At 41.8% G+C, this 23,766-nt stretch overlaps 1 protein-coding gene and 1 long non-coding RNA gene across 4 annotated transcripts in view; one reads left to right on the forward strand and one right to left on the reverse strand.

Annotated features, from left to right (window-relative positions):
* LOC124185168 (paired box protein Pax-6) overlaps positions 1–23,766 on the reverse strand; it is an 89,084-nt gene that overhangs the window by 29,408 nt on the left and 35,910 nt on the right. For 2 of the 3 annotated variants that reach the window (XM_046575643.1, XM_046575641.1), the window contains exons 1-2: positions 4,069–4,862; positions 311–551 (exon numbers count right to left, since the gene is read on the reverse strand). In XM_046575643.1, the coding sequence (XP_046431599.1) occupies positions 311–323 (13 nt within the window). In that variant the 5' untranslated portion in view covers positions 324–551; positions 4,069–4,862. Of the gene's footprint in view, positions 1–310; positions 552–4,068; positions 4,863–15,531; positions 15,972–23,766 lie in introns of those variants that run through there. The other variant, XM_046575642.1, reaches the window with a different exon arrangement.
* On the forward strand, positions 5,105–15,565 carry LOC124185174. The gene is made up of 3 exons (XR_006871348.1): positions 5,105–5,314; positions 7,662–7,767; positions 15,480–15,565. It is a non-coding gene; the product is annotated as an uncharacterized LOC124185174 (long non-coding RNA).

Below are 23,766 nucleotides of genomic sequence, written 5' to 3' on the forward strand. Positions count from 1 at the left end.
TGGTAAAGAATGAAAATAGTTAAGGACTGAGCGGTAAACGGAACTAAAAATTTCTCTCAGTGTATATTGTAACTTCTTTCGCACGTATATTAGTTCTAACGTTCGATTACTTTTTTTCCGTATAAATACATCTCCGGTTAATAACATTTGTTTATATACAGACATTGAGAAGTATAATCATACCAATTAATTGTAACTTGCATAAATAAAATTTTTAATATCTGGTATTTGAAAAAATCTTAAAAACGTTATTCGCAACGTTAAAATTTGTCCGTTTAGCCGATAATTTAAAAGATGCCTGTTTACTGACCTTTATGGGGCATCTTCCAGAAGGGTGGTTCGGGGGTGGGAGAGCAAGGGTTGGCCACCCCCGCCCCCAACAGCGTCCTGGCCGCGTGCAACGCCGCCGCAGCGGCCTCCCGACTTCTGGCTGCCGCGGAACCTGGTGGATATTCCGAGACGCCGTCGCCGGCGCCCCCGCTTCCGGAACCGCACGAACGTAACTGCAGGCTAAGTCGACCACCGCCGCCGCCGGCCACGCTAACACAGTGCTGAAAATTACCAGAGATTGAGATGCTTGGCTGAAATGACAGCGTAATTTATTGTTTCTCACGTACACCTGGCTCTGCATACCGTCGCGTTACATTCGCATGAGACGATTCGCCCAGCGATACGCGCATTACAAATGTGCAATAGGAAAAGTAAAACTGCTGCAATTTTTCATACTCAAACTAGGTTCTATTACGCACCGATTTAAGAGCTATTTAAGAAATAAATTAAAGAAATAAATAATCGTCGATTGTTTGCTGTTTGAATCGGGAGATCGGTATGTTTCGTGTAATATAATATAATTATCATGATATTACACGAGAATATTACACATCGTGCAAAGGTTTAATGACGGAATGTATGTACCTAATATGCATGTAGCGAGGAATATAGATGAAGCGGAGCGTACGTAAGTGCATGACTGACTGATATGTATAACATATATGTATACATATGTATATATGTTTATATATATATATAGTACATGACTACATAACGCTTCAACGCTCGTTGAGCACGCACTTTATAAGCACGTATACGTATATTATAAACACATTAGTGTGTGTCCGCTATTCAGTCACTCGCTCTCGACAACCCGCTGACATCGCGTCAAAGTTATTATGTATATCAATTTTACAAGACCGATGTCACATTTATACATATGGTGGGTATAAGCGTATGCGTGTCGTTGTTGAATGAATGTGTAAAACGAATGAATAATACCGTATAATACCGTGCAAGCGTGTAGGTGTAATATTTCGAAACCCGATCGCGGGTGTGACTTTGTTTTTTTTTTTTTGTTGTTTTTTAAATATTTTGTGACCGATAACTGTGATATTCGTATGGACGAAATGAATCGAAATTTATATACCACGTTATATACGTGAGATGTAAAAGATAATTTGGTGCACGTAAAAGGATGTTAGCATACATGCGACGGATGTTGTACGATGTATTAGGTTGAATTCTTGGCTCAGCTGCCGTGCATGGGAAGTTTAAAAAAAAAACGATCCAACGATGCAGGGGGAAAAGAAATTGTCGAATAAAATTATTCCGATATAGATACATGTATGTGTGTGATGAAAATTTACCGACGATTGTATTTTTAACCGAGTCCAAACATCATTCGCCTCCCTTTTATGATTTCCATTGCAGGTATAAGGTATGTGCGTAATAATTATATTGCAAAATCGACGAGTGATCGTATGGATGAGAAGTTGATGTTCTTGATTAATTGCTTTCCTCGTAAAAAAATTCTCCACATTTAATTCGATCCAAGAAATCGTTTTTCTTACGAATGATAGTTGCGTAAATCCACGGAGACAGATGCACGCGATGAATGAAAAACTTGACGGATCTACGCAGCGGTGTGTAAATTTCTCCCCAACAAAAAACGAAAAAAAAAAAACAGATATATAATAACGCGTGTGCTGCGTGTACAAAGCCCCTAATTCGACGTAGAAATGCACCTAAGTACCACATCGCCAATCACGTTTTCGAATCTTTCGAGTTAAGGTATAAAAAAAAAGAAGATTGGTTATACAGCACTCGAGGTACTACAATCTGGAAGGTAAGATCTCGGTAAAGAACTTCAAAACACTTCTTTACTTCTTTTCATTCTCAAAAATACAAAACGACCGAAACATTCTTGGTCACTTTCGTTTTTTTTTAATTTTTTTTTTTTTTTATATTTATTTATTCTATCCATCATCCGCTGCAGATCGAGGGAGAGACAAGCGACGATGAATTGACAAAAAGTATAAGGTATAAATGTAGGTAAAGAAAGCTATGCGGTAAGAAAAATTTTTGAATACAAAGTAAAGACGTATGATTGACGGTATTTGAGATTGGATTTGTAACTAAGATAACAGTCTGTCGCATAATTCGATCGAGGATATAAAAATGAGGTTTAGACGTCGACGAAGAACCGCGTATCAAATAAAACAATTAATTTATAAGTTAATTGGGAATGTAGTCAGGATTGAAATTGCACTTTACACATTACAGTCGGTGTTTCACTCGATGTTTTCACAGTGTACTCCACTTGTACAATTACTTAACCAACTGTCGCCACTCGACGGAGGCTGTGCAGCGGAACGGCGGCCGTCGATTGCGGAAAATGTAAACGGGCGCGTGCAATCTGGCAGCATATATTCATTATTATCTATCCCTCGGAGGGTTGGATCCCCGATTTTTCTAGCGTACAAACGCGTCCTGCAGTACGTGGGTACAGCCTACTAAACACGATCGGAGTATAACTGTAACGCTGCAGGCCAAACGCAATCAATTACATGTCGTACGTGTGTGTTTGTCCGTATACCTACACACACACATATATATATATATATATACATATACACATATAGGAAGCATTCGGCCGAGCGGAAATCCTAGAAAACACCGTAATAAAATCTTCCGATTGGATGAGGATACGTATCCGAAATCGAGGGAAACCGGCTCGCTGATCATTTATGTATAGTCAAAACTCAATTAAGAATCGTATGATTATGGAGCGTTATACAACTGTTCAAGTTATACATGAGACACTGGGAAGTTTATTGTTAACGAGGTATTGCATGTTTTTATAACGAAAAACTACACGTCATATGTCAATTAAGGTAAGGTCATAGCTGTTTATACCCGCTGCACGAATTATTGTTGAACTTTGCAAAGCCCCAATCTAACTCTTTCTTCGAAAATGGAAGTTTAATTCAGTTTGATTGTAAATCGAAATTTCACATTATTATATAAATTATTCGAGAAGATATGATTATTATACGTGTTTCACCGTACGTTATAGTATCGGTATTTATATATAGAGACACAAAACTGTAATAATCGTGGAATTCATCGGCTACAAATATTATCCTCGAAGCGTAACAAATATATGTGTAGAATAGTGTGGGTCGATTTAATTTAACAAAGGGGTAAAAATGAAAATTTCAAACAATACGCGATCTTCCACAATGTTTTCTACAACGATTAATCTATAATGTAAATAGTGATCGTGTTTCGCTAATGGAAAATTTAAAACGAAGACTTGCAAAACATTGTGAATATCGCGATTCAACGCACAAACGCAAAAGTTTATTTCAACCGCACTAATCTGCACAAAATGAGACAATGAAAAAGATGGCTATCCCGAAATTTCTAATAAGGTATAAATATCTCAAGTACAATCAGTCGGTGAATCAATCAGAAAATGGAGTAATGATTGTAAGAAAATAATTATTGCTGTGCAGTTGAACTGCGTGATTAGTTGTGACGTTATATGTTTTCAGGTCGTGTGCGATCCATGATGTATCTAATTGTATTTGAAAACGATACCAAACCGTACCCAACGTTACGAATAAATTCAAACATATTGCAACCTTGATTCTATTTGCCAGCTCAGCTGACGGAAAAATTATTACAGGGTTTGATGAAAAAAAAAAAACCGTGTACACCACAAAGTACGTAAACGTTGAAATAAAAAAAAAAAAAACACAGAAGATTTAAGGATAAAATCGTAAAACTTACCGAGTCGAGAATTGCCGTTGTAAAGCCGGAACTACAACCAGCGAAAATCACAAGTCAACTCTTGATCCGTTTGTTACAATCACGAATAACGATAACGTGGTGGTAATATGTTTTGGTTTGTATCACAATTATAAAAAAACCAATAAACAAGGCTAGGTACACAAGATATACCAAATTATTGATCCAATCGAATGCAGAAACAGGAACCAATGTGAAGTAAAAACAAAAGAAAAGTAAGAACAAAACGAATGAAAGTAAAAATAAAAAAACAAAAAACACGAAAAATACGTAAAATTCCAGATAAAATTTTCACTGAACACACGTGCAACGTCCGCGACCGTATCGCGTCCGCTCTCGGCGACGGTAAAACAACGACGTCGGCTTGACGACGTAACAAATCGAACCGAATCACTGAATCGCGGCGGCACTAGTACGTTTCCAGTATCCACGCGTTTTTGCCCCCGTTGTATTATCACCGTCTTAACAATATCGGTGTTTCGGTAACGGCGGGTGGCGGTGGCCTCCTCTCACACCTGATTGCTCGATGACCGGCGCGAGGCGAGGCGCGGCGCGGCAAGACGCGGCGAGGCGCGGCAAGACGCGGCAAGGCGAGAGGCAATTCCGATCCCTCGAGCACGTGCAGGGTAAACGGAGTGAAGTGACGCGCGTTGCTCCGTGGTGCGCGGCGCCCGATTGACCGCTCCAGTCTGCCTGCCTTGAGCCTTCTTCCTGCGGGCGGCTGATCCTCCGCGGCGTTCTTCGACTGTTTCGGAAACGGGTCCCCCACCCCCGGCCGGTCGGCCGGTCGGCCAGGCCCAGAGCCCGCAGCCGCCTCCCGCCGAAAGGGATGCCGAAGGTTTGGGGGTGGGGGTGGGCGGGGCCTCAGGGGGGGGCGGGGCTTGGTGATCGCGTCGGAGCAGGCGCGGGGTGGCGCGAGGAGAGGAGACGAGAGGCGGTTGGCGAAACGTGCGCGACGCCATTGTTAACGTCGCGTGAAAAGGCGCGGGTTTATCGGCGTCGCTGCGCGTCGACGCGACGCCCGGCGTCTCGACGCCCGGCGCACTACATCCGCATACTTGCTGCGGACGCCGCGACGATTTTCTATATTCCGTATCTACTCGACGACGGGAAATACGATCCGAGACGCGCGGGAACCGACGATCCGTCGGCGTATCTTTTGAACGCCTGATATTTTATCTATCCTTCTTCGATGTCGCCGTCGACGTTCTCAGCTTCTATCTTTAAGGTAAGCGTCGATCTTGTGATTTTCTCTTACGGATATGATGTGTTATTCGTATCCTTTGTCGTGCGTTGTACTTGTTTTACGACAATCGTCGCGGTTTCGATGACAGTACGTTGCACATCGTTTCTTGTCGTTTTTCGTACATCTCCATGGCTACTTTCACGCTTACGATTATGTGCAGTCGTATGGTGAACATGTATGACAAATTAAAGTGTACCGTTGTATAATAACCTGCAGGACTTGCGCAAGACATCGTGAAAATTAGACTCCAAATTTTCATCGAATCACAGAGAAGCTAAACGTTTCGCGAATTCGATACCTGCGCATCTTTCGTTATCCTAAATCAAAATATCTGTCCGAAAAATTATAATTCCACAACGCGTTAATTAAACCAAATCAGTTTGTTTTAATCAGGTCTCAATTGTAAGTACAGATAACACGGAATTCAAAAGTTAAAAGCAAAACATGTCGCGTTCTTCGACTCAAATAACTTCCGACTTTCTTCATATACGATCAATCATCGCGACTTTCATCCTATTTGTCATTTCTCTTACATTCGCGAGAAATTTTAATAAAGACACAAAAATGTTCCGCTCCGTCTAATTATGTTGTTCCGTATACGCCCCCATTATATCTATCGCACCCGGAACTCTCTTCGATCTACACGATCACATGCTCTCCTATAGAAATCATGTATAATTACTATATTACAGTTACACGTGTAGGATAATTTCATTGGTTATATTCAATATTCAGTCCGTCTTCCGATTATGCCTCGTATAGGTGCGCATATAACACATACGGATATCAAATAGCACGCGTAAATTTATGCATATATTATACGGGGCGTTGTGCCCGAAGAGGATAATCGAGAGCATAATCCAGCGTCACGTCTTGCGCTCCATTGTCGCCTGTACCTAATATTACCGCAAGAGCGTCCGGGTCCGTTTCGAGAAGCCATTAGGCATTATCGGTGTCTCGCAATACGTGCCGGGTCGACCACCGCGCTTTACAATCAGCCCCGTAAAGTCTAACAGTATCGAAGTGCGCTGTCAATCATCGAAATGACAACGCCATTAGCCGCTATCTGCGCGTGTATAACGCGCGGATGTACGCCATATTATCATACGCAGGTTATACTCGTCTAGTAATAGAAGCGTCGCGGCTTACGTCGACCTGCAATCGCCGTTAATGAAAATAAAAAGTAAACCAGCTCGCGTACGGTTGTAATATAGAAACGTTGCCGGAAAGCTTTTCATTGTACCTACGTGCGGAGAAATGTGCGATTCGTGCCGCGGGTATTACTTGTACGTTAACCGATCATCGCCGATGTCAACTTGTCACCTTATAGTTGTCTCACAGCTCTTATACTTTGGCTCTACTTCGACAGTCTAACTTTCTATCAATTTTACTTCGGCGTAGAGTATCTGGATAAAACGATACGTAAACCTCAACGGCTCAGAATCGCGTTAATAAGAATGTAAATTGTTATACGTGAAATTTCCAGCATCTCGATTAATAACGACATCTTCATTCCGTATATTACAGAGGTAAGAAAAGTACCTGTCCACCCGTTAATACCAATAATAACAATAATAATAATCTCGGTCGGTCACAGTCCGTATTGTATACCTAATACGTGACAAGATCAGTAGCACAATTTTCGAGTCCTTTTGTGCGTGTGAAACAAAGCCACGGTCATACGATGATTTACCTGCTTAGAGTAAGGTGGTTCGGGTAATCTACAGGTACAATGTCAAACGTAGGTAGAGCCTGCAGCCCGCACGTATATACAGCGATTAGCGGAGTTCGGGGTTTGGAGGCGGTTCGAATGCGAGAAGAGGATACAGCTGCGCAGCTAGGCTCGAAACAAGGCATCGGCCTTTACCCCGGACTAGGCTAGAGGACTCGGCGGGCCGAACTGCACTGGGGTCTGAAGATGATCGGGCCCCGCCGGGAAACTGATCCTGCAAGATAACCAGATTAGAACTGCCCGCGTAGATAGATGTTCACCTAATTACATCCCGACGTTTGAGTGACATTTCTCATTTATTTATTTCAGTCGTATAAGTCGGTTGATCCCTACACCACCTTTCTAACATCGTGTGTGTTAGGTACGCGGCCTACAAATTTACATACCGCGTGTGTAACTCATCTACGTGCATCGCATAGGTGTACATTATGTACGCAATGCGGTGATATTTAAATACCCACTTTCCAGCCACACTTATAAATTTATATTACATATTGTTACACACATGGGTAGGTTTATGTGTATGAACGCGGTCGACCAATAAATCGGATATTCTGTGCAACGCACACATGTATTTGTATTACCTGTATGATTTAGGTGCAGCTTGCTTCTATTCGAATTTCGGGCCAAAGTCACAGCGACTCTCGCATGAATTACGGTCGATTGCCTCCCGGAACGCCCTATATAAGACCACCCGTGCATGGTAAGTACGGATCAAATAGCATCTGTAGATTCAAGGCGAGCTAATTCGGATAATTATTGTGCAGGGAAATCAGTTGACGATCGAATTCCCGCGAATTATCATTCGCGTGTAAAATATCACCGAATTACATAATGACGTGATAAATTTAAGTTTTTATTTTGCAGCTTTCAGGTTATAACTTTGTCTTTTTTTTTCTCTCAATTCTTTTCGTAGCATATCTAAAACGCGCTGGGCTTCATTCTTCCAGGGCTCAATTTTTATCACGTGGGATTGCCTCTCTTATTTTCAGTGTTTTAAAAATTTCGGTATGAAACTTCCTACACTGTATTGTAAGTTTTATTCGTAAACAGAACAGTGAATTCACCGTACATTAATTGTTTTTTCTATTTACAAATACAATAAATTAACGACGCAACTAAATAAATTCAAATTACTTTTTTTTGTGTTTTTCCAATAAATTTTAGTAAACCAATAATTTTCATTGTCGACTTAAGACAAATACATAATATAATAACTTACGTCGCAGTACCGAATTTGTAAATTTTTAACCTGATTTCGTAAATTGACAAGCCTTTTGTACAGTAAACGTGTAGTAAATTCACAATCAATTTTAACAGCGTTAAGGTTCGTGCGATTGTAAGGCATGGGATTAGGGCGATCACATTCCAATTATTGTACGTATACTTAAATACAGCGTATACATAACAACTATTCTTGATGAATATAACAACAGCTCATGTTGTATATACAATTAGCTTACACCCATTCCATGTAAGTAATTCCCAGCAACATCGTTTCACGCGTATCAAGTTCGTATAAGCACATAGGTATATGTACCTGTAACGATAATGTAGTAGATAACTTGACGCATGAGAAATTTTAGATTACATAAGTATATATACATATATATATACATTTATCTATAATTGACCGCGTTTCGGATTTTTTAATTTACCAAAAAAGTGTATTAAAAATAATGTAAAATTTGGCGTTTAAAATTACAAACGCATATAACAGCAATTGATCTTCCGCATTGGCCAAGTAACGATATATTTTTTCATTCATATTTTCCTACAGCGCAATATAAATAATAAATTAATAACGATGTGTTAGAAGTAAAATGTATCCCAAAACACATAATGCGAAGGTATAATAAAATATTTTAACCCTAGTGAGGTCTGTACCCATATTACGTAAGTGCAGGTTCTACTATATTTTTCTGATTTCAACCGGAAACGTAGGGAACTACATTAAATACATATGTGCATATACTTATTGCCGTACGTATACGTGAGTCGAGAGTTGTTCTGAGACGAGCAAGTCATCCGCGTACACATATTATACGTGCGGACAGTAGGAGGTATGCATATACACATACCTGTAGAAAAAATATACGTGACCCATAGAGATGCCAACCGACGTATAAGAGTCGAGGCGCAAAGCGGCAAGTGCACGCAGGGAGAAACGGCGCAGAGCGCCGGGATGCCCGACATCTCGGTGTAATCAGACACCGAAAGAGAGATGCAATATAATTGAAAACACCCGACTATTCCTCGACTCGGCCTCTGATCCCAGCCGACTCCGTTTACGCCCTTTTCGTTTCACTTCAAAGCCGTTTCTCCGTTTGTTGCAGTTTTACGTATAATGCCCACGGCTTTTTTCATCCTCTTCTTATTTTGAATGACTTTTTCAGATGTATTCAACACCGTTTCAATCGCAGGTATCGCGTCTGTATAATACAAGTCATTTGTCGTTTCGTATCTCAAAAGATGTCTCCAACATCTCTAATAAGACGAAATTGTTAACCTGCTTCGTTTTGAAAGCATATTTTATTTACGCAATTATTTTATTTACTAGCGTTCGTTTAACGACCTTGGTATTGCATGAAAACAGTCTCACGATCGTGGCACGTTTTACTTCTCATTTTTTACGGAATTGCGGAAAGTATCCAAGCTACGCATTTTTTGATCCCTGAAATTCGGGAAACGTAGAAACAGTAATACGTGTCAAAAAACCACACATTATTTTGACGATTTACGTTAAAATTTGAACCCTTTCCGTTCGCATGTTTATTTAATGTAGAAAAAAGAATGACAAGTTGTCTCGGTCGTTAAGGGTAGGACTGTTACATCACCTTACGAATTGAAACGAGCATTGCGCTGAATCGACGTATGTAAACACCGTCGGTTATCCTACACAGGGTGAAAATTAACGGTGCAGTAATTATATATAAAATAATTACGTACGCGTTACGCGTACGAGATATTACAATAAAGAAACTTCAAATCGGCTGCAAGAAGAAACAGCTTGGCGGCGGTTTCTTGTTGCACCGCGTTCTCATTATTCTTTCCGCATGCAACATATCTTTGTGTGATTATTCCGTCGTAATAATTTCAACAGAGAGATATTCCCCCTGCGTTACCGCGGCCGTTTATTCGGTAAGCGTGTACATATACATCGTACAAGAATATTGCACGTTTAACAGAACGCGATGTATCTGATACACAAAACACATCTAAGATCCGCTACCGTTCTCCAACACAAGTTTAAAGATGCAACGCCGCGCAGCCTGCGGCACAATAAGGTGTGTCGGTGGGTATATCGCACGAAGCTTGCGCGTATATTTCGGTACGCGGCTTTCGACCGCCGCTCGTTGCACAAAGTACATAAAACATTATAGAAAGCTCGTGTACGTGTGTAGGTACGTGTGTACGTACACAATGTATACGATACCCTACGCGGGGCAAAAAGTGGCGGAAAAATACTTGAGGGAGGCCTGGCGAGCGTACCGCCTCTGATCAATGCCGCAACCAGTGGGTACCGCAATCGCCCTCCTCTCCTAGCGCCGCAACAACGCGCCTCTCCCAGCCCCCACGGATTAAACGCACTTTATGCACTCCCTTCCCGCTTCTTTGCTCCGCTGTGTACCATAGGTTACAAGTATGTAGCATGCGCGTGGATTGACAACGTGTGTGTGTGTGTGTATGTGTGTGTGTGTGTGTGTGACGAGACGATAGACGGAACGGGGGATGCGTGAGAGAGCGTCGGTATGGAATAGAATACGCTTGCACTGCGAATCATTTTTTTCTTGGTGGTTTTGCTTGTTTGGTTTGATTTGGTGTTTTTTTTTTTTCCCGTCTTTTTCGTATCGCCACAACGTTGCTTCTTCCTTGAGTAGGTATACCTAAGTATAATTCATCACTGTGGCGAGAATGCGGTTGTTTATGAGTTTGAACGTATGGAAAATAGCACACGATTTTTAGGCGACTTGAAACCGAGGTAATTATTGTGGGTGTGACGGGGTGAAAACCACCTTCTCTAGTTCCTGTATTATGTATGCGGTATAAACTTCAGATTCTTTGATTCTATGAAACATTTAGACACGATAAAAAACGTAAAGGAAAGTTTACATCGGTGGGGTGAATATATACCTATACGGAACGATACTTTTTTGGAGCCAAATCTACATCAATTTTGGTAGATCTGCCTGAACATATTTTAACACTTATTATTTGGTTTTGTAACTATTATTATCGGATCTGTAAATCTTGCGAAAATTGCTGTAAATTTAACTCGAAAAACGGACTGTCCGTACATACGCGACAGAAGATGTAAAATGTATAATATTCTTCTTTCCGTGCAGTTTCATTTTCCGGAAAAAATTTTATCTTACTCGTAAATATCTCACAATGATTACAGTTTCGAATAGTATAATATAGATTGTTAAAAATTATTTACCACACATTGTACCAGAAAAAAAACGTAGAAAGAAATTCCTCTGCGCCAAAGGGAAGGAAAACTATTTCGCGAAATCAAATAATCACGGTCAATGAACTGATTTCCTCAGCTTTATGGTTCACGTATAACGTGTAATGCACATAACGCTCCGTATTAACAACATCCAAAATGGCCACCGAAACTTGTACATGCGTATACGTATACATACGCATATAAATACGATATATACAACGTAGGATGCAGATCTTGTTCCATTCGGCACCGCGCGCAGCGTGCATTACAATATAATGAATAGGAGGAGCCTGAAGGATCGGCGAGGAGAGGCTCATTATGCCCGGGGTGCCTTTTATAAGCACGGTTTTACACCTAAGAGTAGGTTTCGTATTATAGGGACACGTATAGTTATACCGCATCCTCGGTGTAGATGCGAAGGACCACTAACCTAGCCCAAACCCGAGCCAACCCCGCTTGCAGCGGTCGCATTTCGCGGGTCGCCGATTTCGAATGATCACCCCCCCCCCCCCGCCTCTCGACATCAGGCATTAGTCCAGGTGGTGTACCCAGACTGGTATAATCGCGCTTGTTCTCCCAAACCGCTCTCCATCTATTCCCCGTGTCATCAGCTCATTGCACACTCTTCATTCTCCCCAAAACCAAGAGTAAAAAACACGTACTAGATCACACTGCGCGAAAATATATCTTCTCGGTAACGCGGAAGTTTACAAAGTTTGTTTAAATGTCGATAAATATAATGTGAAAATTATGAGAAATTTTATTTCCGTGGTTTGTCTGTAAAAAATACCTAAAAAAACAGCCTTCGTGCTAGACGACCCTCTTAACCAGTCAGAGCTCAAAAAATGTAACAATTAGATACGCACCGCTGTTGGCAAGTATCTTGAACCTTATCACTTATTCTGGTTAATTATTCTATGCCGAGTGGAATGACGTGAAGTTTCTCAGCTTTGGGATCAGCCGCGTTGTTCGCTTATACTTCACGTGTAGGACTGCGAGGCTGACCTGTACGCTGCTTGAACTACTGCCACGAGTTTGTAAGACGTGATACATGTACGACGTCTGCGGACTGTGGCAGCAGCTTTCTTTCAATTTTGACGGATGAGTAGACTTTCGTAATTAAAATTCGATGTCGGGCAATGCATTTACGCATAAAAACTAAGTGTATGATAGTCAGTTCTCAGAAATCCGGAATAGTTTTAAACGAATGATTTAGAAAGTTGGCAGTGATGAGCCGTTCTTCGGATCAGCCCCAACTGGATTAATCACTGTAGACCTCATCCTGCAATGCTTGCGAAATTTATGTATCCCATGTAAGATATTTGAAAACTAAGCTTCCCTTGCACCGCATGATTCTCGCAGCATAATGTATAATTTGGTGCTTTTGCTTGGAATGTATTAACTACAGTGAAGAGGATACTTTTCAACTAAAGATAGCTGTAATAGATACTAGTGACATCCATTTTTATATACAGCATGCATAATAAAATCTCGATCTCTGCTGTAATTGTATTGAAATGAATCGTTGGCGTGAAAATGAATTACCTCTTAAATCATTCGGAGAAAAGTTTCATCAAATTGGAATCAAGCAAACTTTTGTATTGCCGTACAATTTAATAAAGATTCGTTACGTTGGAAGAAATTTTTTGTTTACTATACCTGATATGCTTGAAATAAAAATTGCGTTTGTTTCATGAAAGAGTGCTTAAAAAAAGTTTAATAAATAATTTATTCTGTTTCAGCCAATATTTCGTTCGACATTATCTTTTATTTGAATTTCGGTAGTTTTCACTGGGATTCGAAGCTGGATTGTTTGACAAAATGACACGATGCGTAAAACTTAAAGTCGTGCAGATATGAGAAAGACAAAACCATAATTATTATATTGCATGGATGCACACGGACAAACACGGATTCAATATAAATTACAAACCATGTACTCATCGCTGCGCCAATTCGCGACATGGTTGAAATTCCGAACTTGAAAAGTTCCGAAAGCGCGAATACAGAATTCTTTGGTGGCGAAACTTGAAGTTAACAAATCAAACTCACGAAACATCGAAGTTTCGAACGATTCGAAACCCAACGCTCAAAGTTCCGAAAGGGCGAAAATCCGGAAAGACAAGGCTCCGAAGGTGCGAAAATGAGAAAATTTGAAAATCTGAACCATCGAAATTTTGAATGATCCAAGATTTTCAGTTCCGTGAATTTCTGATTTGAAATTTCACCACTTTGATCTTTCTTTGTTTTGCATTCTCAATATTTTTACGTTCGGAATTCTGATCATGCTGAGTTTAGGTTTTCCTGATTTTTTTATGCTATATTTTTTAACTTGAATTTTTGGAATCCTGCATTCCGGAACATCGAGCCGTCGGCTTTCCGACTCATCGAAACTTTGTCGTTTCTTCTTTATTTTGATTTCTTTACTTCAAGTTCCGCCGGCAAATAATTCGGAATTAGGCGCTTTCGGAACTTCAACCCCGCCCCCGAAAGTCTTATCCCAAAGAATGCGAGTCGGTGATACCGCTGCATGTCTATACTCTCCTATGGAGAAAGAGCCGAATGCCGGCCATGCACAAAGGTTAGGGGATGAACGCTCGGCGCGTTCATTGGACAAATTGCAGGTATTGTGGCGGTGTAAGCCAGCAAGGCATGGGGGGGGGAGGTGGGGAGGAGTTGGTCCTACGGGGTAGTTCTCTAAACTGAAACCGGCACTTTCTCGAAAGCAAAGAGCACCGCAAGGAATACACCCAGCATACCTAGGTATAAGAGATATAGGTGGATGCGGTATGGGTGCGTGTGCCTATGGTGAATATACCATAGATATATGTATACGTGCGTATAGCCGGACTGTTGCAGCGCCGGCAAAATAAAAGCAAAGGCGGGCAGAGCAGCCTTACAGCCCTAATCCCTCGCCTAAGAAGCAACGACACCGTTTTCGCTTGCGTTGGCGCTCCGAATAACGCGCTTACTTGGCGAAAAGATTGCGGGCCGCGGCAAGGTTGTATCCATCCCCGATATTATTGAAGCTATTGGTGGTAGAATTGCATTGAAGATTGTCCTCGACGCCGCCAAGGTCCGATCGCGCACAATACCCGGATGCAGCCGAAACGCAACGTCCGCGTAGCGTCTTACGGACGGTCACCGCACAGCGTTACAATGCCGTCGTCGCGTCCTCGCACTCAACGGTGTACGTTACTTTTCAGAAAAGGCGGCGTCACGTAAATTGAAAAACTCACCGTATATACCGGCTATACGCCGTTTAGCCGAATCAACAATGAAACTGTTTGCCGACACAATTTGCCAGGATTATATCGCCTGCCTTTGATCTTATACGTATACCTGTACGATATACACCTTTCCGCTTTGCCGACTGCCACTCCACTCGCTACGCGACGATACGCACGATTTTCAAAGCAAATCTTTCCCTCGTCGCTTTCGTACAGAGAATAGAGGAACGTACGATGCGTATCTCACTTTTGCAGATACGCCTCTCGATTTTGTCTCGGTACTCGATGCTGTAAAACGTACGAGCCGAATTGAATCGTTGAATCGAAATATTGCAATGATTTACTGAAGTATCGAATAATTAACTTATATTTAATACCGCGGTAAAATTACGAAAAATTGAAGAATTTTCTTTCAGACAACAGATGTGAGCGTTTTTCCGAAAACTGCCGTCATAGTTATAGAATGTTGCAATACAATAATATTGTCGAAAAGTGTTGGAATCGCATATCATCGTAAAACCACCGTTATTTCAATCGTACAAAGATTGCCAATATTTTTAACAGCGAATTTTCACGCTTCTCATTCGCAGTTACCGATTCTTTCCCGTTTGCACGGCGATTTTTGCATCACACCGCTCCATACCATCATATTAATATATGTATCGTATCTAATTACGATAATATTCTTTAGTATGTAAATTGTATACATGTTAAATTTTCATTTTCCCGTAGCATGAAGAGATTAGAACAAGACTCGCGTGGTGCGGTAACCCGCAGCCTATACCTGAGGGCGTCAGAGGCGTCGCGACGACGGTGGGCGCCGCGGATGACGGTGACAAAGGGCACCGCGACCCGTGGAAATCTGGTTCCACTTCAGTCCGCGAGGTCGTCTCGTCATCTCCACATCATCCGAGTATACTGATGGGTGTGTGCATCTCCTCTCCTCTCCTCTCCTCTCCTCGTCTCCTCTCGGGTTAGACGGTGGTCGCATTCCTAGTCGGCTTATAGCGGACTCCTATCGGACGCAACCATCGCAACCGGCCGTGGTAAACCAGGAGTTCCGACAATCCTGCGAAGCTCGCTGCTGCCGCAGCAACGGCAACAGCGACGGCAACGAGGACGATCTCTGGATGGCAAAATTTTGTCCCTCGAATGCTGCTGCTGCTGTTGCTGGTTTGCATTTCGACGGTCGATGAAGTGGTGACAGACGGCCCAAAAATGGAGCTGAAATCAAAATATGATTCCATTTTTACTTTAATCACGTGCGGTTTAAATCGCGTTTTAAAGAAGAGGGTTTCTCTTTCGTATTCTGAATTTAGAATTAACTGTCTGAGAATTAGTCGAAATTCGATACACCGAATAATTATATATTTCGCAAATACGTAAATTAATTTGCGTCGATATTTTGTACCAAAGTAAATTTTTTTTAAAACACTTTGATGAATATTCTAAAGGACTGGAAAAAACTGAGATTTCAAATTAATCGTATACTTCGCTGTAAAGATATCGAAACATTGTGGATTGATTTTTCGAATAATTTACTTCACGGCATTGTTTTCCATCTAGCGAAAACTTCACTTCATGTTGCTGAAAGATGAGCTTAATCAACTGCTATTCATTCTCGAACGAATAATACAAGATTGATTGATCATTGGTAGATAATAACAGGAATTCATTTACATAAAATCTTCCTTGCTTATAATCCGAAAACAACTACCCAAGTAGGACCACATATAACGCAGACCAACATACTCAAACAAAGAAGTCATTCGGAAATTGAATCATCAATCGCGAATGGATGCCGCATCGTACCTACCACCATTTTAAATTTCAAACTTTCCTTATCAAAGTCCAACCCAGAAGAATCGCTACAATTGCATATAAAAGCTTGTATATGAATTAATCCGCGTTTCGAAAAATTTCCACAAAATCTTGATTACGATGCGTATACAGAGTATAATACAAACACCGCTGCGAAGAGTTTGGAGAAGCAAGAATCCTTGGCGTGCGTATAACGTATTACAAACGTACAAAAGTTCATCTGTATAATACACGTTACACGCATATACATCGATGTATGCGTAAAGTCTATAGCATGCGGCTTTCCGGCCACAAAGAAAAATCCTTGACAACGGTGTCATCCCCTAGGCAAAAGCTGGCTACCGTCTTGAGAGATCACCTTTCTACGAGCCGCCGACTAGTACGCCGCCTCTGGGATATATAGGTATATGTATACATACGTATCTACGTCTATATCTATATCTATATCTATATCTATATCTATCTTTATGTATAAACCGAAGCGGCACCCGCCCTGCATCTTCTTATTATACAGCTACACGTATACCTGTACAGTACACCTTCCTGCAGACTGCATCACCGCCCCATTGAAATCCTGATCTTTGAGTAACCGAGACGACTAATTTAAACTTTATACTCGAATGAATTTGGCTTTTAAACCCACCCTCCCTCCTTCCCTGCCGCAGTCCACTGTCTGTTTGTTTGGAATCTTTTCAATTACCCATTTCTTATTATACAGTTTGTTGTATACGATTTGTTTGTACGCGGTCCGTGCTTTTATTATACGCGCCATATATCGGTCTATCGTTTGCTCGTAACGTTGCGTTTTTTCTTCCGATCTCGAAGAGCTATTAGCTTTACCTTGTACCTAATGGCATAGAAATCATTCGAGAAACCGAAGGAATACACAACGGAAGCCCGTTTGAAGAAAACTTATACATTTTACCTCGGATAAATATTCGTGAAAAAGATCTTAATTAAGGATCGTGTGTAGGTAAGAAAAACGCAGAAACGAAGAAAAGAAGCGACGAACACCATGAACGAGGGCGATCACCGAGGAACAAGTGACAGTTAAAAAGGTAAAACATACCAGAGCCTGGGACAATGACGGAAAATATACGCGGTGGCGGAATTATGAAACGAGGTACCTCTATAAATTTCTCGAAGTTTAAATTTTGCTGTAAGTTCAATCACCCTTTCAATGCACCGCATTCTCATGTCGTACGTCCATCATTTTTCGTATATCATAGGTTCATTATCGAATTCGAAGAGTCTGCAAACTGTACTCGCATCTATAACATTGTGTAACGCAACAGAAATAAATATTTGCCCAAAGAAACGTATCGTATTTCCTTGTTGTTCTTACATTCGTCAAAAGAGTGATAAACTTTAAACGGATATCTCCATAAAACTCAATGAAAAGAACATTCTGTGCATTCCAATATCTGAAAACTAATTAATCGAGTAATGATACAAAACTATTCGACGATCTGATGCCAGAAATTTGTATGCAATCAAATAAAATCAGGCGCGTTGCCCAATACGCATGCCATGTTGTGCCGACGGGGATGCCGCGGCGTGCGGCGATGCGCGGGCGGTTGTTTCGCAGCGGGATACTCGCCGCAAAGCATTCCAAACGTCACACTCCGAACGTCCTACGGAATGATGTTCAACGCGAGCTGGATAGACGCCGTTGATCTGGTATAATCTCCCGGAGGAGGCGAACGAACGATCGGGAGTCTGGATGGAGCCTTGGCCCAACACACGCACACACACACACACAAGCGCGTTAAAAGGTACATACAATACAGAAGGTACAAGAAGCCCGCTCCGCGGTGCGGCTAGCTACCGTTCTCTTTTCAAATCAGCGGCGCTGTCTTACGGGTTACGAAAGTCATCCAAATAACGGACAGCCGCCCAGCGTGTGTCCGTGCGGCGTTGGTTTTTACCTGCTGCGTTTGCGGCAGCTTCGAAGATGCACCGAAACCCTTGAAGAAGATACGCGCCAACTTCGAAACTTGGACCAGAAGGATCATCCTCGGCGATGCCACGCGATGACCGCGTCTTTATTGTTGTTCCATGTATTTTTTATTTTTTTTTCATTCAGTTCTATTGTTTTTCTACGTGGTATCATGACTTTTTTTTCATGCCTCTCAGTCCGAGGAGGCTGGAATTGAAACGAAAGGAATCCCACCCCGTGTTGCGTATCAAATTACACGGCTCGAGCGAACTCGAAACTGGATGGGAGAGTCATCGCTAAACACCCCCGCCCCCAAAACTACCCCAGTCGCTTCGCTGCTTCCAAGTCGATTGAATCGTTTCGACAATGACACCTGCAGCGGTGAGGAATTCTCGTATACGTTGTACATATGCATGTACGTATACGGACGGGTGTATAGGTGTAAAAGATTCCACTGCACGCCCCGTGCTAGATACGATTTCTTGTGCATTTGATCTTTTGTAGGAATATTACGCGTGACGCGCAGTATGTATTCTCCGATGAAAAGGCGAACGTATCGTCGTAGAAATGCGTCGATCTTTGTGACTTTTTACTTTTCATCGCCTCTGGTGATGTACGAAAAGTATTGGTTTCGGTGGAAAATTACTTTTTATAATTTTAACGAATTTCCACGTATTCGCGCGTATTCTAGAATCCGAAAAACAAGTTTTTAGAATAATCTCGGTCTATCGGTTTGTCCGATAAACTCCCGCGATGATCTCGGAAACGGCTCGATGATACAATTTGTAAAACTTACCAAGATTTTACAACGCGAAATGCGATGCGGATGAAATCTGCCATGTCTAGTTTAATTTGAACTTCCGGTACAACCGAAAATAAATCGATTTCAAATGTTTTACCGACAAACATATACTTTTTCCGAATGTACGATTATATTTTGCCCGGTTTAAATGTTGTTTTTTTTTTTAATTTATCCATTTTTGTTTTTCAACAATTTTCTTTCAAATCTTTCTTTCAAAACTTTTACACTTGGCTGCCAACTCTTATCAGTTTCAGACTTTTCACGATATTTAAGCCTTTCATTAAAAATTGAATCACGCCTTATAAACAGATATAGTGAGACACGCCAAGTGTCTCGCTAACAAACTGTTATATATCCGAACGAGTATAAAACTTAACAATTTCAAATAACAATCATTCCAGAACCTCGACAAAAGACCTCAAAATCTTCACGACTATACCAGATGTTCCAGGTTTCCGCCTCGAAAGTGGCAAAAATGGCTCCTATACCGTCATTCGCGTTAAAATCCCCGAAAGTTTACAAAGAGAAAAAAAAAAAAAAAATCTCGAACGATCAATTATCCACGTACCATAATACAATAATTGTCCCGCACGTTCAGTTTATTCGGTTCCTCGATCGTTTATCAATCCAACTTGCCACACTTTGCGAGAAGAGATCGAAATAAAGGAAAAATAAAAGTGAATAAAAGAAAAAAAAAAATCAGCGACACGTACATCGTCGCCGAGAGAGAGACGCGCTCTTCTCCAAAGTTGAAACACAGCGGCTGTCGGCTCGTGCAACGGAGACTTCGGGTGTTTCAGGGGATAGGGACGGAGAGCGACGGTGCCGAGAGTCTTCGTTCGTCCGCGTCCGGGGCGGATGACAAGCTGATCGGTCAACCGGTGACAGGGGTTGGCGCAGCGCGCGATATACGCCGTAGGAGAGAGTTCCTCGAGGATGAGCGGACCACCCCGTCCGTCGCCGATCATGTCCGACTCCGGTAAACTGACCGCCCCCTCATCCATCATCACCGCCGGCCGAGGCGTTCGATCGCGATTCTACACCCGGAGATGCCGATGCCAAATTGGCGAGTGGAACGGCGACGATGCTCTCGATCTTGATGGATCGTATCGAGTTTTATCGATCGCGATCTATGGCGTTACGACGAAACGAGAGAGAAATTTTCGCTATGTACCTGCGATCGTTATGCCGTGGGTACATCGATGATTCGCGAAACCGAATCGGGGTGGAGAAATTAAGCTGCTGCGGGTTTAATTTGTTCTCAGGATTTTATACTCGCCACATGTGATGCGATAATTATTGGAAAGTCTCGCGACGGATTTGTTTGGTTCGTATTCTTTCTTTTCATTCGTGAGGGAGATATTTTAAAGCTTCTCCGTACAACGGATTTGAAAAATACACTTTTTATATACACGTACGTCGAACTGTAGGATGTCAGGGGATATTATAAACGGTGGAATTCAGTTTTAACGGAGAGAAAGAAACGCAACTCGATTATCTTTGAATAATCTACTTCAAACACGTGTGTGAGATGAGTTTTTTTTTTCTTGCCATTATACTTTCCCATTTGCGGATCGTTGTTTACACAGACAAGATAATACTTGGCGAATTCTGCAACGCGGCAGCGAATCGAATCTAAAGACAGCCAGCAAAGATTGGATTAATTTAGCACGTACAATTATACACGTACACTGTGAATGATCCGAAGACTGGCAATTTAAAGAAAATTCCGACGTCCAGTTACGTTTTCAGATATAAATTGAAACCTGGCACGTGACCTCAGTGCGTTTGTAAATACCGAGATTTTTTTTTTTTTTTCTTAAATATTTTACAATAAAAAATCCATCTAGCAAACGCACAATTAATAACACGCCGATGATTACAAGCTTGCATTCTGCAGACCAACGCGATCTTCCCGCAGGGTCCATATAATTGCAGTGGTCGCCGTACATGATTGAGATACTCGCGTGTCCGAGTACAGAGTGGCAAATTGATTACACGTAGGTACGCAGGCACTGTGTTACAGACACTCCTGTATAATTGAACAATCTCTGATTGAAGTTACCGTACATATACGTATAATTAGACGATGTCCGTCGACTGCATACGTATCATACACACAGGTATCGCGTAGAGTGGTTCTACCACCTATGATAGCCCCGTACAAAGGCAATACAAGCGCGTGTAAATAATCTCGGACATCGGAACGGACGTTATGTGCATATAACATACACGGTATACACAGGAATACATATAGATACATATAGACGTGTGGACGTGTAACGATCATATACGCGAAATAATTACCGGTTGATAATTTCTGAATAGCCTAATTAGGACCACGTCCTAAGCCCAGGGCCGGCACTTTGTGGGGCAAGACCTGTCTGCGCGTAAATATAATTGCATGACCAGAGTAACAAGTCGATTGTGCCCGCAGGGCCGAGCGCGAAAGGGACGAGCGATGCTGGGGCGGGGGGCGGGGGGGGGGGGGGGGTAAAGTGGGGTGTAGGGGGGCGATTCACATACGCTACGGGATGAATCGACGCGTCGGGGGTGACGGACTTGGCACGTGCTCCGGAAGATCGCGCCGAGGACCGCAGGTAGGTAGACGTCACTAGCTGAGGTATAACCTGAAATCCCTGTGAGGTAATTATGACCGGCTCGTCTTAGCGTCAACCCCCTTAGATATTTGTCCCTGACCTAACCTTTCACTTTTCAAAGTAGTCGTACCTTATCGTCGACGGATTATCACCCCCCTTGTGACGTCGCTTTATCTGTTACAGTCAAGGCTGAGAGAAATTTGAAATGTATTTTCAGGAAAGCGGTTACACTTCTGGTAAGCTAACGTCGTCGATTCTATCGTCGTTTTATTTATTGCGGCTAACAATAAGCTTGCGAGAAGTTATTGAATGACATTTTTTAGAAAAAATCGTTATTTATCAACGGCAATGAATTTCTGAAATTCTGTGGAGTGTAATCAAGCAAAACGTTGTGTTCTTATTCCACAAACTCGACTATTTCAGAGTTATTCTCAATTTGCTGGATTGTAGTTGTTCTTTATTCAACACTTATTAAAAGTCATGTTTTACGAACCGTTGTTCCGTAATTTTTTGCATTCAGATCTACGAAATTTCGGAATATATTCCAACTTAAAAACTTAGTTTTTTTTTCAGCGCGCGGTCATGTTTTACTGAAAAAATAATAACCTGTTGTAAAACCAAAGAAAGATTTTTCAAGTTACGTTTCTTCTACGGTATTGAAATTTTCTATACTTGGGTACACTCTACGCTTTTTATAGATCTAAGAAACTGTAAATCAAAGCTTGACTCCATCCGCTGTAACTGGATTTTACAATTGGGTGATCGAGAGCTGGAAAAATTGTCAATTTTACCCAACAAACAGTTTAGTATATGTATATGTAACGGAAAAAGTCGGATAATTTTTTAAATAAACCGTTTATACCACGCTGTTGAATATCGCATGAAAAATTTTCCAAAGTCCAAAAGTATGTTTTCAGCCAATTATAGAATTTGTGAATCTTCCGCTTCTTCTTCGTCTACCTGCAGCAGAGATGCGCAGAGAGAAGGTTGGTTTCGAGAAAAGTTCCGGGTTCACGACGAACAGTAGCATACCTCCGGATAAACACTTCAAATACAGGCTGAGTCGGAGTAATCCTTTTCTAGTAATAAGTCCTTGTTAAGTGTAATGAATCCAGGGTCAAGAGTAGAGGTCCGAGTGTTGTTTGCATTGGTTATACAAGGCGGGGGCCCGAGGCAGGAAAGATCCATAAGCTGAAAGGGAATGATCGACACTTGGGTCCGGGCGCCTGCTTTTACCCTCGTTAAATTCTGGATTTGGATATTTGGATACGTATAATCTTCTTTGACCAATTCGAATCTCACCGACTGACCGTTGCATTTCGAGAAGGAGCTCTAAGGAGTCTAAGGTGTCGGTTCTTAGGAATACAACGAAGAATGGCGAAACGCTTCAGGAGTACAATGAGGAAAAGTTGTTACAATAGATCCGAGCGCGGTCCTTTCGAAACAAAGATCATGGCCCCGTTTGATCTTGTTTGCGGAGAAAAGAAAGAGAAGAAAAGAAAAGAAACAAACAAGCGTAACGAACAATGCCAAGCACCAAAGGGAAAGTGAAAAGCTTACAGTAACGAACGAACGTAAATTACGGAGATGCGATTTGCGGCATGGGAAGTTTGTTTCGCGAGTCGCCGCGAGTCCTTTAAGGTCGCATTAATTAAAAATAATTCCTCCCTCCTTGATTCCAGCTACCACCCATCCTATCTTACGGATGCCAAGAGTGCCGGGGTGCTTTGCAGCGGCAAGCGGCGACACGCAAAGCTTCACCAGGGGGATTAGAGATGAAAGTCAGAGCATCAATGCAATCAATGTTAGCCTAGTCATAGCCCAATTAAAGTTAACTTTAACGATTCTGGGGTCACT

The sequence above is a fragment of the Neodiprion fabricii genome, chromosome 6, assembly GCF_021155785.1.
Source record: "Neodiprion fabricii isolate iyNeoFabr1 chromosome 6, iyNeoFabr1.1, whole genome shotgun sequence".
In the NCBI taxonomy this organism is placed as follows: Eukaryota; Metazoa; Arthropoda; class Insecta; order Hymenoptera; family Diprionidae; genus Neodiprion; species Neodiprion fabricii.